We start from the raw sequence: 17255 nt of genomic DNA on the forward strand, positions 1-17255 counted from the left end.
TTTTTCAGTGACGTGTCTCACCACTTTTGGTGGGCTTCCATGGTTCCCAGCTGGTGTGTCTTACTGACTTTGGGGATCATTTAACTTTCCTCTTGCGCCATCATCGGGTCAAAACTCTAATCTGTCCTATGCTTTGGTTTTATGACCAAATACTTGCGAAACTAAAGACCCAACAGCCTCAGGCAGCTTTGTGTAGTGTAACAAGCGAATGTTAGCATGCTAACACACTAAGATAGGGAGCATGGTAACCATTAAACCTGATAAACATCAGCCTGTTAGCATTGGGATTGTAAGCACGTTAGCATGCCTCTCAATAACCTGAAAATTTCCCTTTGATCTTACAGCCCACTAGTTGACGTCCCTTTGTTTCGAAAATATAAACCCTCTGTTCCGACATCCCATAATTCCGACCATGAAGGCTATTGTGGATCACCTCCCGTAACGGCGCCTGCAGGCATGGGTAACGTCCGCGGGCAGCCGCCCGTGCCTAGGAACCGCCTCACGGAGCAGCTAACATGGCTGTAGACTTAGTCTGGTGTTATAAGCACCCTCCGTGTGTCTGAAGTCCAGTGCAGTTGGCTAGGAACTTCTTACAACATAGTCTAAACACTCTTATAAGATAGACAAAGGGTTTCTACGAACAAATAAATTTACCAAGGATACTTTCTATTCTTCTCCTATTTGTTAGTTAGTCTATTTTCAAAGAACTGCAGGCAGTTAAAGTGGATTCCCAAAGCAGTTAAAAGAGGCAGTCCACAGATTTTACACATGGAGATCTGTTTGTTAGTAATGTTGAGTACTCGGCTTGTTAAAATAGTCGTATAAAGTCTTCTGTGAATGACATGGCACATAACAATCAGGGTAGGTCCAATAAAAGACACTATTGAGTTGCATTATGGTAATTATAGCTTGACCCTTACTAGGGACTATAAGTCAGGCTATCTCTTCTTTTCCTTCATACATTTTAACATTCTGTTTTTACAAGTTCCTTAACTCTACAGGGAAGAAATGCAGTCCTTAAACGCTGCTGTTCCCTCTCTAAAGGAGCTGTGTTGGTGTAGGCATGTGTTGGGTACCGGTGAGACTATGAAATACGATCCAGGAAGTCCAGTTGGAGTAATGGATCCGTGGCTTTGAAGGCTTATTCTGTACCACAACATTGCAAAGTGGTTTAAAATACTAGGAGGAAATATTGTTACAACTCTTGCAAATGGTAATGTTGACTATCATTTTACCTTTTGTCATGAAAACATGACAAAATATTCTACCAGTGCTATGCACCTGCACTTTTTCTATTGAAATGAAGGTAAAATTAAGTCGCATTGCGTTGAGGCCATATAAGATCATTTTTGGGGTCTTTTTTCCTTTTACTCAATAAGGACAGTAAGAAACAGGAAAGGGAGGGGGGGATGACACTCAGCAGAGGGCCACAGGTCGGATTTGAACCCGGGCTGCTGTAGGACCTACATGAGGTGCATGTCCTACTAGCTGAGCTACGACTCAGTATCTGATGAAGCCCAACACGTTGGCAACTGAGACTCTTCAAGTTCAAGTTGTGTTCATGTCTGTCTAAACATGGCTGCAGTTACTAATATGCATCCACCTCCAAGAAATGCTCAATCCTACAAATCTGCTAATGTAACTCCATGTCCGTGTTGTAAGAACAACATGGACAGTGCTACCATATGCAGACCGGATGGTCTTCTATTTATATTTTTTAAGTGTCTTTTTCTTTTAAATTAAACGAACAATATACAGGAAACAACTTAATGACGGTCAGTGAGCGTATTGGCAGTTGGGTTTGAGAGTTTCTGTTTTTTTTTTCTTGTTTCCTGTTACCTGCAGTATTTGAATACAGCTGACAGCAGATTCATGTTTCATAGCGCTGTGCCAGCTCCAAAAAACTGAAGAAAGAACAACAACAATCCCAAAGCAAAAACTCACCTCCTTGCACACAATCCTATGCCGTGTGTGTGCAGCAGGTGTAGCCAGTTCAAAGATTCACACATTACACATTCAGTGTAGCCAAAGCGTTGGACTTGATACAATTCTTCCACAGAAGACACCATAAAACGTCTTTCACAAGCTGAGTAGTACTCCACATCACCAGTAAACTTTGTTAATGAGATGTAAATGTAAAATGTAATGAGACTGAATGTCTCGGTATCAAGGCTATGTAATACATACATCCTGCCCTGGCTGGAAATAATACATCATTGGGCTTTCCTTTCTTTCTGCTTCGTCAGTTTCTTCAGCTAATGACAGAGCAGACAGGCAGTGAATTGAGGAGTTAGGAAAGTCCAACAGATACTCAGTCTGGTTTCTCATTCAAGTGCTACGTCTGCACTGTGATTGTACACCCTCGGTCATGTTGCCTTTTAGGATGGATAAGAAGAGAAAAAAAGGTGTCATTAGTGGTTCTAGGTTACTGTTAAGTTACTGTGGCTCCTTCAGAAAGGGAGCTTCTATACTTTCTTTGCAATGCTTTGATATTCTATGGTCTCCCTGTATGAAAATTCCTGTGAGTAGTCCCCCGATATGCCGACCACATGGCCGCTGTTAGCCCTGTCCAACACACACACACACACACACACACACACACACACACACACACACACACACACACACACACGCACACACTTAATGGAAGCCTCATGGCTGGATGCTAACCTGGCACATCCTGCCTAGGAGACACAGACACTTTTTTCTCTTTAATCCCGGTTTAGTACATATGTACACTCATCATTCAAGACGGAAATGAAAAGAAATATTGATATATGTATGTATATTGGAAGGCTTTGTCATGTTGCCCCTGTCTCTTCTGGTTATTTATATTACTGTATAATCTTTAACCTTCCCAGTCATAAAAGTAACAATATCTTTTGGTTTGCATTAGTTTTTGTTCTGTTGTGTTATATGTGTATATCGGGGATTGTATCAAGCACTAATGGCCAGTTGATCTTTTATTCTTTTCTTCGTCTCACTGATGCTGACTCTGTTTAATTGGTTATCAGGTTACGATAAATGTCATTCCACTGAATCTGGTTCAATGTTAAACTATTGTTGCTTACAACTTTTACAAAATAATAACTCTACTAGTAATGAAATAATAATATCAAGTTGGTGATCATTGGACCGCTATATCCCAAAGGGCTGAACCTCAAAGTAAAAATGGAGACCAGCTGAGCAAATACACTACAGAGATGATGTCACATCTCCCCCACGGTCGGTCGTTAGGGGGCAAATGGAAACACGAAGCAGGTTTCTTGTAAAGACACAGCAGGAAACCGTCAAACTTCCAAAGCTTGACTTTTCTGTTTGCTCTCTCCAGCAATGCTGAATGCCAAGTTTACAAAGCAGACAGGAAAAGGAGTGGAGGCGGGTAGTGTACAGTAGAGGAAAACCAGCAGGCTGCAGACAGACACAGGGGGATGTTTAACTGTCAGGGAGTTTCTCCCTAGAGTTGCATAACACACCTGCAAGAGGGGAAATGAGATGACAGGACAAAGGTTAGGCGTGGGAGGGAGGGAGGTTCGAGGGTGAAAGAAAGAAGGGAAGTTACAGAGATTAGGCTGTTTTCTCTTTTTTTCCCCTAGCTTTTTGTTCTGCCAACCTAATCCCCGTTAGAGGACCTTTTGACCGCGTTATGCCTTTTTTTTTTTTTTAAGCATAGACCGCTGAAAGTTGTCGTGATCTGGACGAGGTGTCACTACTGAGATGAATATGAGCATTGATGTATGTTTAGGTTATTTTCACATACTGTATTGCAAATGAACTAAGAATGTGTTATTCTTTTGTGAAACACCTGCACTTAAAAAAACCCAAAGAAACAAAAATGGTTGAAAACGACTCCCCTCACCTGGACGCATTGAAGTCCCATCAGGTCTCTTCAACACTTCAACACTAACATCCCACCTCTTTTTGTCCTTTTCTTGTCGTCTTGGTCTCTGCAGCCGGAGGAGTTGGAGGCTCTTCATTCCCATACGTTCCGGGTGAAGACTTTCAAGAAGGCCAAGCACTGCAGCGTCTGTAAGCTGGCCGTCAGCCAGGACGGACTCATCTGCCGAGGTCAGTCCCCCGTCCCCGTACTCCCATCTCTTGGACTGACTGTAGCAACCGCTCTTGTTACTGCTGACCTCTAGCGATTTAACTTTTCACCCCGATGCTACACTGATGTTCATATTTATTTTTTCGACTTTATTTGCATATCTTCACAAATGACGTGATAGAAACAATTTTGAACAATTTGAGATTTTTGTTACAGATCCCAATACTGTGACTTTGATACTAGTTCCTAAAGGATATATTTTTTCAATACCCATTTTATAAAACAAAAAGAAATTACGCATTATTAGATCTTGGTAGAAGCATGCTGCATGTTAATTGGCTCACTGACACTGAGATTTACTCCTCAGGTATTGAAATTGGGTATTAAATGACGAGGCATTTTTCAATACTCGATACTTTAGAGGCAATTTGGATCGATGCCTTAAAAGTATTTAGTACCCAGCACTAGTGAGCATTTCATCCTTACCTAATAATTATCTATCTATCTATCTATCTATCTATCTATCTATCTATCTATCTATCTATCTAACATCAATCTATCTATCTAACATCCATCTATCTATCTATCTAACATCTATCTATCTAACAACAATCTATCTATCTAACATCCATCTATCTATCTAACATCTCATCTATCTATATCTGCATGTATTCATCTACTACATTCGATCTATCTAACTCAATCTATCTAACATCCATCTATCTATCTAACATATTCTATTATCTATCTATCTGTCTATGATATTCATCTATCTAACCATTTATCTATCTATCTGTCTATCTACCCACCTATCTCATCTATCTATCTATCTATCTATCTTTATCTATCTATCTATCATCCATCTAGCTACTATTAACATCTATCTATCTATCTGTCATGTATTCATCTATCTATCTATCTATCTATCTATCTATCTATCTATCTATCTATCTATCTATCTATCTATCTATCTATTATCTATCTATCTATCTATCTAACAATCAATCTATCTATCTACATCATCATCTATCTACTATCTGTCTTGTATCATCTATCTAACCATATCTATCTATCTAACATCATCTATCTATCTAACATTTCTATCTACATCTATCTATCTATCTATCTATCTATCTATCTATCTATCATCTATCTATTATATATCTATCTATATATCTATCTATCTTATCTATCTATCTATCTACCCATCTATCTACTATCTATCTTATCTATCTATCTATCTATCTTCTATTATTATTATTATATATCGATCTATCTATCTATCTATCTGTCTATGTATTCATCTATCTATCTATCTATCTATCTATCTATCTATCTATCTATCTACCCACCTATATATCTATCTGTTTATCTATCTATCTATCTATCTATCTATCTATCTATCTATCCATCCATCCATCCATCCATCCATCCATCCATCTGCCCTAACTTGCTTGGACATTGAGGCCCTATCTGTTACACCATCCATCAGTGGTCTGAATGGGGGTCATCTGAGGTTAGCTGGGGTCGTTGTGTCAGGGTTTAGTCTGTGTAGTGACAGGAGGACAGAGAAGCTTCAGGAAGGCTAAAGGTCAACAGCTTCTCCATGTCCGTAATGGTGTTATTGAAGAGGCAATGTGCTTGACTGTGGATGATGAGTAAGTTGCATGGTTTGATCGACGCAATCATCTTTAGTAACAGAATAGAGTTGGAAACATGTTTTTTCTATTTGAAAAAAGATATGTTTCAGAGTGTCTTTGTTGCTGTTTGAATACGTTATGGCTGGTCCATGAAAAAATACCTTCTGTTTTTGTATTTAACGTAACTTTATAATGGTTCCAGTATCAAGCAGTATTTTGTGCTTTTTTTTTTTTTTTTAGTCCATGCAGGTGCCAGTTGGCTGAGATTGTGAAACAACCAACAATTGCAGGAAACTAAATGAGATCCAATAATAGACTTTTTTAATGTGGTCACCATTTTCCCAACAGTCTCCCAGCAGTAAACCTTTCCCATCTGGTGCTCCAAGGGTTAAAACAAAATCGGCGAATAAATGGCCCCGGTGTGCTCACCCCATCACGTTGTAGTGGAAATGGCTGTTTTCAGACAGATAACGTCAAGTGAAACCATGCGGAAATTTGCTCTATGTTTGGTTTGGCACACCAAGGGGGGGGGGTATATTCAGCTCACAGCTTCCCAAACCAGGACTGGTAGATGTTTGAAGGGCACTGCTTAGAAAAACAAGAGCATTCTCTGCACATCGGTATCTTTTTAAACTCTAAAGGCTGGGTGACAGAATGACAGAGGACATGTGTTTGGGTCCCATGTTAATGCTAAATGTGGTCAATTTGACAGCTGTCAATGAAGTAAGTTAAAAAACAGATTGTTATGATACTGCAAAGCATGGATCCATCTGCTTGAGCTATAAGGGTTGGGTACATTTTAAGGTATTGACTAAAATACCGAAAGATTCTCCAGTGAAATGGTACTTGCGTTGAATCCTCATTGTAACCAGATCTGGGGAAAAAAGACTGTCTGGTATTTTAGGGTTTTGTTTGCAGCCAATCACTGCAAGAGGTCTACAATTTTTCTCTTTTAAGATTATTTTTTGGAGTTTTTCTGCCTTTAATGGACAGGACAGGTAGGTGAGAAAGGGGAGAGAGAGAGGGGGAAGTCATGTAGGAAATTGTCGCAGACGACACACACACCTCTGCGCCGAGGCGTAAACCATGGATACGTGCGCCTGCTCTACCAAATGAGCCAACCCGGCCACACAAGCGTTCTGCGCTTTTAATGCGACGTGTCATTGGCCCAAATAATATAACTATAAAAACAGTTTTGTATGGTTATGTTATATGATTGGCATTGAATGAAGTAGAAATCCTAATTTATCTGGGGTTATCTCTTTTGCGCCACAATCACTTTTCACACCTACATGTTTCTCAGTACAGCCTCAGTCTGGGGTGGTGCCACTGATCTGAGCATATGGAGTTCATATGTCTTGCTCAAAGGTACCTTAGACTAGAGATGCTCCGATAGCGATACGAGTATAGGTATCGCCTCCGATACTGCCTCAAACGCTGGTATTGTATTGGGAAGTACTGGAGTTGTTACACCGATCTGATAACACGTAATAAAGCCCTGAAGAAAACCTACATTAAAGTAGTTTATTCATGTTCTTTTTCTGTTATAACTGGCTGTCAAACTGGATAAGAAAATAAAGTTCTGTGGCATTCATTGTCTGTGGTTTGTTCATGTTTCACAAAGAGTTTAACCTGAGCCAGACCAACAACAGAGATGGAAATCAAACCACATCTATACAGGGAGAGTAGTATACAGCTGTTATGACTCACTGGTATCGGATCAGTACTCAAGTTCAGGTATCAGAATCGGTATCAGGAAGCAAAAAACGGTATGAGACCATCTCTACTGTAGACAAAGTAATGAAGGAGAGGAGTGAGAAGTGTTTCCCTTTTTATTCCTCCATCCAGATTTCTCCTGCTGCCCCGGGGAATCGAACCAGCGTACTCGTCCCTGTATTGCCTCCCTAATCTTTAGACCCTTCAGTGACCACAGCCATTTTGTTTCGTCAGTTTTCAGCGATGATGCAGAATGAAAATCTGCGGAATTTAACAGACTGTTGTTTCGACCTGGGGTAGATATGTGCCAACAGTCTAGTTTCATTTTCAGTTGTTGTTGTTGTTGTTGTTGTTTTTTTCTAATTTTTATATATATAGTTTTAATTTTTATTTAGATTGTTTTTTGGGCATTTTAGGCCTTTAATTGACAGGACTGATGAAACCATGAAGGGAGAGAAAGAGGGGGTAATGACATGCAGCAAAGGGCCGCAGGTCGGACTTGAACCCGGGCTCGCTGCTTTGAGGAGTAAACCTCTATGCATGGGCGCCCGTTCTACCAACTGAGCTATCTGGGCGCCCAATGTTCAGTTTTTAATTAGCTTAAAATTCAGAATGATGGGTTGTACTGTTGGGTTTCAGTAAATAACATCAGAGTCCGGTCTAGACCTGCTCTTTATGGAAAGCGCAATGAGATAACAGTTGTTGGGATTTAGAGCTATATAAATTGAATTGAATTGAATGAAATTCTGCGGCCCCAGATCTTGCGTGGCCCTGTTATTGACCAACACAGTATGCAGTCAGACAAGGAATATGCTGTTTCAGTTTAGCTACTTTCCTTCCTGTGGCTACAGGCCAATCTAAAAAAATGACAGGTTAATGTCTTAATGACAGACGATGTGTTGTTACCATCCCTCGGAAAACACATTGAGCAATACATAAGCGATACACCGATTACCGATGCAGCTGCATTTGGACGTCACTGTTCCTATCATTAGCACAAGGCTTGTGGTTTGAATCTCTGATTGTCTGGGTGAAGTGTGAAGTGACTGACCGCCACCGCTTGCTTCTTCATCTACTGCTGAAAGAAAGGCTTATACAACGCGTGCATTTCACATTTTATGGGATGTGTGTGTGTGTGTGTGTGTCTATAAATCTTGACATCAGTGTCTTTGTTTTATATTCTCAATGTGCTGCAGACAGCATTTTGCAGAAGCATGTTTGTGTCTGAAGGGACTTTATCACTTTAAAGAGTTCCTGTCCTTCAGCCTCTAAAAGGACATGAACCTCACCAGTATTCTTCCCCAAACACCTGATTTAAATCAATCCGTTTCATTCATGGAAAGTAAATCTTACAATCCTTACCCTCCCATGCGATGTTTTTTGAAAGAAAATAATCACTGCATTTTCAAAGTGATGTTCAATCGACTAATGTTGCCGTTTCTTCTCGCCAAAAAGGATTTGTTAAGTTTTGGAAGGAAAATGTTGTTTACATTTCGGTTACACAAGCTGTGTCTATCACTCTGTCCTGGATAAATGATGTTCAGTTGTGTGTGCAGACAGTCACTTAAATGGTCTCATAAAAACTGCACCTGGGACCACTATTTGTAGAACAGATTTATAGCGCAAATAAACCCTTTTGACAAGGCTGCGTTTAAGACTGTTCTGATTTCATTTACATCAGTTTGCTTCACTCTCCTGTGTCATGTCGTCTGGGTTTGGTCGTGTGTGTGTGTGTGTGTGTGTGCGTGTGTGTGTGTTCTTGTTTAACTATATTCGTGGGGTCATCAATGTTTTGATGACCTGTCAGCCTTCCCGCTCTCTAGAACTCAAAAACGTGCTGTATTTGCTGGAAGAAAAGGATTGCAACCCGTTAGAAACCACCTCGTGACATGTCTGTCCGTACATGGACCCTTTCTTTTCTTGGATGCTGTTCCATTCACATGTCATGTACATGGAACAGTGCGCATCCATGGAGCGCCAGGAATGACCCTGGACACTTGGCGCAACATCGCCGACTCCTTGAGGTCCGGGTTATAGCCTTGTGCTACCTTAACCTGTGCATGTGATTGGTCCCTTGTCTTGTGTCTGTCTGTGTGTGTGTGTGTGTGTGTGTGTGTGTGTGTGTGTGTGTGTGTTTGTTTATGTGTGTGTTTGTGTGTGTCTGTTTCTGCATGTGTTGTTTTGTCTCCCTCCCTCCCAGTTTTCCTCTCTGTGTTTTTTTTGGCTCTGGGACACATTCCAATGTCTCAGTGTATTGTTTGTGTCTATTCATAATTTCTGAATTTGAAAAAATTGATTACAAAAAAAAAATATATATTTGTGGGGTCCAAAAACCCAGGAGTTCAGTATACTTGTGGGGTCCCGACAGCTTTGTGGAGCCAAAATGCTGGACCCCACAACTTGAAAGGGCTGTTTGAGGGTTAAGACTTGGTTTTAGGGTTAGGGTTAGAATCAGGTTATGGTTAGGGTGGGGGTAAGGGTTAAGGTTAGGTATGTAGTTGTGATGGTTAGGGTGGGGGTAAGGGTTAAGGTTAGGCATGTAGTTGTGATGGTTGATGATGGAGTAAGGGGTTAGGGGAATGCATTATGTCAATGAAGCGTCACCACAAAGATAGTGCCACGCACTTGGGGGTGTGTGTGTGTGTGTGTGTGTGTGTGTGTGTGAGTGTGACAAATGACAATATGCCGTTTTACAAGGGTTTATAGATTAAACATTATATAACCATAAAGTGTTATCACTGAGCTTTAGAGGTGCTCGTAGGTGCATTTTTATATTTTATTTTATTGCCATTCATACAGAGCCAGGCTAGCTGTTTCCAGTGTTGTGCTAAGCTATGCTAACCTGTAATCTTATATTCAATAGATACATATAGGTTGTGTGAATTTTCCAATCTAATTCTCTTCCAGAAAGCCTATGTCCAAAAATGTCAAAGTATTTGTTAAGGCATGTGACTGCTGTAGCAGCTAAGGAACACATCTAAAATAATTCCATAAACTTCTGTATGAACGATGGGAGCCGTGTCTCGACCAAATTCTTTTTCTTAACCCCCCCCCGATAAATTCATACAAGACAGAATAATAGGATGATCCTACATATATAACACATGTATAAGTATGATCCAGAAATGTCTCACTTCGATAATAACAAAGAGTCTTTTGAGGAGACCTTTTGAGACATATTCCACTTTTTAACCACTTTTTGGAAAGTAACTTGGCCAGTGACCCCGTGCTAATAGTGTTTGATAATTTTCCGTTATTCAAGGTGTTATACCAAACATAATGTGAAATTATGGTATTCTAAAAAGGCTGAGGCTTAGTATAAACCCACTAAATAATAAAAAAGGGATTTATGTGCACACGTACCAATCATAGGTCAAAACATGCTTAATTAGTCTGGCAATATGAGTGATGTAGTGCTTTTAAACCTCATCCACACATGGGAAATGAAATCATATCGGTGGTATGTCTAAGTTTGTATCTGATCCAGATCTCGGTCTATCATTATCATAATCGTATCATTATCCCAGTGATTATTTTGCAGATACAGTAAACCTAGTAACACCCCGCCCCCTAAAAAAGAAAGAAAAGAGAGCACGAGGCCTTCGGAAGGAGCGGAGCCAGATCCCTTCAAAGAGCCCTTATTCCCATCACTAATTAAATCTATGGTATAGACAGATGCATCGATGATTTATGAGTGGGATCCAGCCGCTCCCTACTCTCTAACTCAGTCTCCACTCACATGCTCTCCTAATAACACAAGCTCTTGGACTTCCTCTCTCTATAGCGGTTGCCGGGATACAAGGGGTTAGTTAATTTGACAATAGCATGTTGACGCAGGTCAGGACCGCAGTTTTCCAGGGAAAAAATAAAAGGAAGGGTACTTTTGGAGAACTGGCCCTGAGGGCAGGAACTTGCTTTTGTATCCATTCATTGTAATGCAGTTCAGGCTACACGGCTGGTTTGTGTGTGCGGGGGCACGTCAACAGAGCGCTATTATTCCCTTAAAAGGTAAACACAATGAGGATTTGGCCACAGATGATAATATTTGTCATAGTTTATGAGGATACCTTATGTCTTTGCTTAGAATTTGAGTTTGTCCCCAGTACTGAATGAAAACACAAAAAAGGGGAATCAGTTTTCTTCTACTTCTCACAGTTGCTGCGTTTCACTTTTGTATAAAAAGGTATCATAGAAGTGCCATTGTTGCTCTAATAAAGAAAATCAAACCGCCTTCAAACAAATCCACAAAGTGGAGAACAGTTAGAACTGCTTTTCTGCGAAGGGTGTAGCTCATGTTCAACTGGATTGTCCTTGTTCTGGACGTGACGTGTCCCCTGAGGACCCACTGTAAACACAGATCTTCAAACCACAGTTGTGTGTGTGTGTGTGTGTGTGTGTGTGTGTGTTAAGGTTATCAAAGCTCTGTTCTTGACTGCTGAGCTCATGCGGCTGGCATGCTGCAAATCTCAATGAGGTTTATAACACAAACACGCACGAAGAAGTGCTTCAGTGTCATGCATTGGTGTTCCTAAATTGTGAAAATATTGTGTTACTACAGTTCATAACATACACACATACACACAGTCATTGTCCAAAAAGTGGACCAGATATGCAAGTACACAAGGAACTATGACAATAAATGAATCGGAGATGGATGAAGATGACTATTGGTTTTGGTGACGCCCAGTCTAATGTCATTATTGTAATCTACTAATCTGAGCACACAACCCTTCCATGGGACAGAGGCTCGGGTTGACTGGAAAACGTGTTTGTGCCCATTTTGAATATTCAGCTTTTTATCTCATGCATGCTGACACAGTATCTGCCGGCATTTTGCTGTTTGACAAACACAAACAGCAGAAATAATGTGATTTACAGTAAGTCCCCACATTGGCAGCTAAATGCAGTTAGGGGTCCACCTGTTGGATGAGTTAAATCATTGCAACTGAACTTTAGTTTACTGGAAGAAGAAGAAGAAGAACCTCCTATAATCCCCATGTTTTCCCTTTTTGTATTCTCACACACACACAGGACCTATATATAGACATGCAGTTGAAGCGATGTCAGAGCGAGGGGACTGTCCATGTGGTCAGGCTCCCCCTGAACTAATAGGGGTTTGATGCCTTGCTCAAGGGCACCCGGGCCTTGCCCAGGAGGTGAACAGTCCAGACTCTATATTTGAGCCATGCAGGACTTGAACTGGCTACCGTTCAGTTCCTGATCCGAGTCCCCACGGACAGAGCTACATATTGAACTGAAGTTTATTTATGATTTATTTATTGTTATGATTTATTTTTCAGCTCAACGTGCGTAAGTCCGAGGCAAACTTAGGCGTCCATCCCTCTTCAAATCTCACAGCTGTGTTTTTATTCGTTGCAATTTGTTGTTCTTTATTTGTACAGCAATCATAAAAATAGCAATCATAAGATTTAATGTAAATTAGTTCTGCAATCTATCCTGTGATTGTGTTCAGAATTCTATGTTAAACAATAAAATGCAATATTCTCTTCCTCCCTCCCAATATTTTTATTTAAATTACCGGTCAAAAGTTTGGGTTCACACACAAATTTGTATTCCTCTCCATTATAGACAGAATACCAGCTGATCTGAGTGGGGGGCTGATCTTTAATGCAATATCTACATCATCAAAAACCATTCATCCGATGTTCCAAAGGCAAATTCTGTTTACTAATCTGATATCATTTTAAAAAACTAACTAGAAAAACATTGGCAAACTCTTTTGCAATTATGTCAGCACATAATGTAATCTGAAAACTGCTGCCCTGGTTAAAAAAAACAATGCAACTGATCTCAGCTGGTATTCTGTCAACAATGGAGTGCAATGGAATTTTGTGAGTGACCCCAAACTTTTGACCGGTAGTGTACACTCTTTTTGCTCCTAACTCCCGCCTGTAGCTCGTGCTCCAGCCACCAGGAGGCAGCAGAGTCCTTTTTCTCTCACCGAACACCTTCATCCATCTGTTCAGCTACATCTGCATGCTGACTTACTGTATAGTTTGCATTTCCAAGTTGTTCAGCTCAAAGCTGAACTTGCGTTGCTGTGTTATCCACATCTGCCAGGCTTGATTTGCTGTGTTTTTGGTAGCTGAAGCTCGGATCAATGGAAACAGCTGTTTCAACCAAAACAACGTCAGACAAAGTGACACACAAAAAAAAGGCCGAGGAGTAAAGAAACAGAAGTTATGTTTTGTCAGGTTGAAGAGGTCACACAGTGATTCCATGGGAACTCTCGCTCAGGCTTTATTCTGCCGTCCTGCGATGTGTTGGGAATCTCCCATGTTAGCAAAGCCTCAGCAGCTGGATGGAGGAGGGGCTTCACCCGCAGAAACACAACACTGGCAGGGGTTTGAGTTGGGAAAATGTGTGGGCTGAATGCTGACACCCTTGTGCAAGTCCAATGATGGATAGTCATGATGACTGTGTCAATAATTACTAACATTAATGCTGCAGTGGGCGCAGAGAAAGACGCAACAACAGGGTGTTAGAGAGAGAGGGTAAGCACATGAAATGTAGAACTTATTTTCCAGCTGTTTAGAAGAGAGGGTTAGTCATGTAAGGTCATCAGCTGTTTTGTCACTTTTGTCACGGCCACTTTTGTGGAACAGCTGAGTACCTAATAAGGCAGTCTGTCTCAGAGGATATAATGCATAACTTTAAAAAGCCTCTACTGGCACTATACATTAGAGCCCGACCGATATATCGGCCGATATTATTTTTACAACCTGTAAATGGATTTTAATTACAGTCATCAAATTAAGTAGGAAGTAAACCCATGGACGCCTGTCTGTTTTTAGCAAGTAGCATCAAACCTATGTAAGGTATTTAAGGAGGAGGAGTTTGGAAAAAAAAACATTAATATTTTAAAATATAATAAAGAATGGATTCTGGCCTTTGCTGGTTGTTGTTTTAACTTACCATGAGCACCATCTTGACTCAATATGTATCCCTTCATGTATTTCCACTTCATCACACATTAGGTAGGAGAAAAAAAGAGTTGGTGTGTCTGTCTGTACACAGGAGTGACGTACTGTGTATGTCAGTACACTGTGTCACACGTGTTGGTGCTCACGTGTCTGTGATTGTGCATGAGTTAGTGAGAGTGAGGGGGGAGGGGGTGAGGGGGGGGGGGGGTGGAAAGGAAATTCTCCAGCCCTGCCCTCTGATTGTGTTCAGCGTTGTAAGGGGTTCAGCCCAGCCCTGTGGGAGTATACGCTCATTCCAAGGGACCAGGGGAAGGAAATCACCCAGCCCCAGTCACACCACACACACACACACACACACACACACACACACACACACGCACACGCACACGCACACACATCATTTCCCCCCCTTGTCCCTCCCTCCCTCCGAGTCAGATAGCGACTTGTGTTCCACACTCTTCTTCATCTGCTCATTTTGACTAGCTCCCATCCCTGCTGTCCTCTCATTTGCCCAATGACTGATGTGAGCACTTGTTGCACCCCCCACTCTATTATTCACCCTTTCCGTTTTTTTCTCCAACATCTTGTCTTCTTTCTGGCATCTCCTTTTCTCTCCTCTTCATCCGTTCCTCGTCATCCCTGCTCTGCCCCCTCCTTTCTTCCTTCCCTCCACCAGGAACATTTCTGCTCTGTTTATTCTCCAAAACTCTGACTTCCTAACAAGGTAAAGCCTGACTCCGGTTCTCTGGGCTCGGCGCTTTCACACCCAATATGGAAGTCCTGCTTCTTCCCATGTGGCCCCAGGAGTGTTGTTTACTGGGGACTCACGTGCTGGGAACGGAGCTGGACACTGTCCCGATGGACAGGCACATGGCCTCCTTGCTTATCAACCAAACAGCATTTGGATGTCTTATGTCACGTCTAATGAAATATATTTTGTGCAGTCCTCAGTGTGCGTCTTTAATCAAAACGTTATGTTGGAACATGCTCTCGCACATGGGACCCACCCCATCAGGACTTCACATGAAGGTCAAAGACGTTTTCTAAAAACCTTTTTAAAGATCTAAAAAACCCAACTCTTTAGTTTTAGTCATTTTTACATTTTTATCACAGGTGGAAGTAGTGGCAAAACAACATATTGCCATAGATGATATATATAATATGTCATATATGATATATTCATCAAGCAGAAATGCCAAATATGGCTGGTTTCTGTCACTCAAATTTAAGATTTAGCTGGTTTCTTAGTTTTGCAAGAATGTAAAGGGAATATCTTTGGATTAGGAACAACTTTTGACAAAACAGGGTTTTAAAGACGTTACTATGGGCTCTTGGAAATTGTGATGGTCATTTTTCACTATTTTGCCTCATTTTATAGACTCATTAATAATCAGCTAATTAATTAATCCAAAAGAAATGGTGGAAAAAATGATGGAAAATAATGATTGCAGCCCCAATGGCTATATGTTATGTCATATGACATATATGACAATGTTATATGCCTTCTTTGTGCGTTAAGAAAATGCTTTGTATCCTTGGTATATTCAACAATTGATTAGAAATGTGAAATGCTAACCTCATTCAGGGTATGTTGTTTCAATCAGAGTATAATGTAATGGGTTTCATTGTGTTTGTCAGAGTCTGGACCCAATGTGTGCCCTGTGACACACAGTGTGGGTCAGGTTGTGTAGAAAAACTCCATTCGGTGTGACCCTGGGAACTCAAATACTTTTGGAAGACTTGGAAATGTGTATCCCGGTAGGACTTCACGGTGCCACCCACATTTGAAGGCCTCTAATTAAGAAGTCAAACTGACTTTCAAATGTTACCCCCCAAGTGCAAATATAGTCTTGCGTGTGCCGAAATAGAAACTAACTGCACCATGATGTAATTACACATTTAGCTCTAAAGAGGTAGCTTTTCACTTTTCCCAGTTTCAGTATGTCTGCACTCTGTGTCTCCCAATTTAAAGAAATGTGAGTCTTATGTACATGTAAATCAATAAATGAACTGTTTTACTAGTGACATGTCAGTAACGCATGTCTGTGGCTTGCCTAAATACAAGTCTCCATAAAATGAAGGAATGAATGATGATGCTGTTTCTGTGGAATCGAATCAAATCAAAATAACTAAATGTCTGCTGGATAAGATCCAAGGCCCTGTAGCTGTTGGTTGAAGCTGCTCTGAACACTTGACCTTTGACCCTGACCCTGAACCAAGGTTTACAAGAAGCTATGAAGTTACAAAGACGGGATTTGGGGAAAAAAAAAGATTTGTTGGCAATATTAACCCTTGTGTTGTCTTCCCGTCAAAATTGTGAATCAACACTTTTTATCGATGTTTTTAACTTTTTCTTATGTTTCTGTCCCTTTTTTCAACACTTTTGACGCTTTTTTTCAATGTTTGTCACTTTTTTGACGTTTTAAACACCACGTCACACTAACCTGTTAAATTTAGTTTTACAGTTATTTTTGGAATTCATGGTCAATAAACCTCATTTATAGGAAATTATACCTAATGTTTGAGTTAGAAAAGCAGAAATTTGGAATTATTGAGACTAAAATTAAAGGAATGGATGTTGATGATAATCACAGACTGGAATATGTCAACTTTTACTCAACACTATTTCAACAACACTTCAATTCTTTTTCAAATGCTATAAAATTGAACAAGACGCCCCAAAATTAATGAAAGTAGAGATGTGTACTTGTCAAAGAGCGTTGTGCGGAATCAATCATGTTATTTTGGGGAATTAAAAAGAAAACTGATATGGGAAAACGGGTCAATTCGACCCGAGGACAACGTGAGGGTTAAAAGGTCAAGGCCATAAAAAACATGTTTAAAAGTGCAAAACAACAGGGACCAAGTCCATTAACTAGAAGGGCACTCAGAGAGCGCAGACCTTTG

General features: G+C 40.6%; 1 protein-coding gene across 8 annotated transcripts in view; it reads left to right on the forward strand.

Annotated features, from left to right (window-relative positions):
- tns1b (tensin 1b) overlaps window positions 1–17255 on the forward strand; it is a 231673-nt gene that overhangs the window by 57094 nt on the left and 157324 nt on the right. For all 8 annotated transcript variants that reach the window (XM_032528897.1, XM_032528887.1, XM_032528891.1 and 5 more), the window contains exon 2: window positions 3954–4068. In XM_032528897.1, the coding sequence (XP_032384788.1) occupies window positions 3954–4068 (115 nt within the window). The remainder of the gene's footprint in view (window positions 1–3953; window positions 4069–17255) is intronic.

This window comes from Etheostoma spectabile, chromosome 11 (genome assembly GCF_008692095.1).
Source record: "Etheostoma spectabile isolate EspeVRDwgs_2016 chromosome 11, UIUC_Espe_1.0, whole genome shotgun sequence".
NCBI lineage: Eukaryota > Metazoa > Chordata > Actinopteri > Perciformes > Percidae > Etheostoma > Etheostoma spectabile.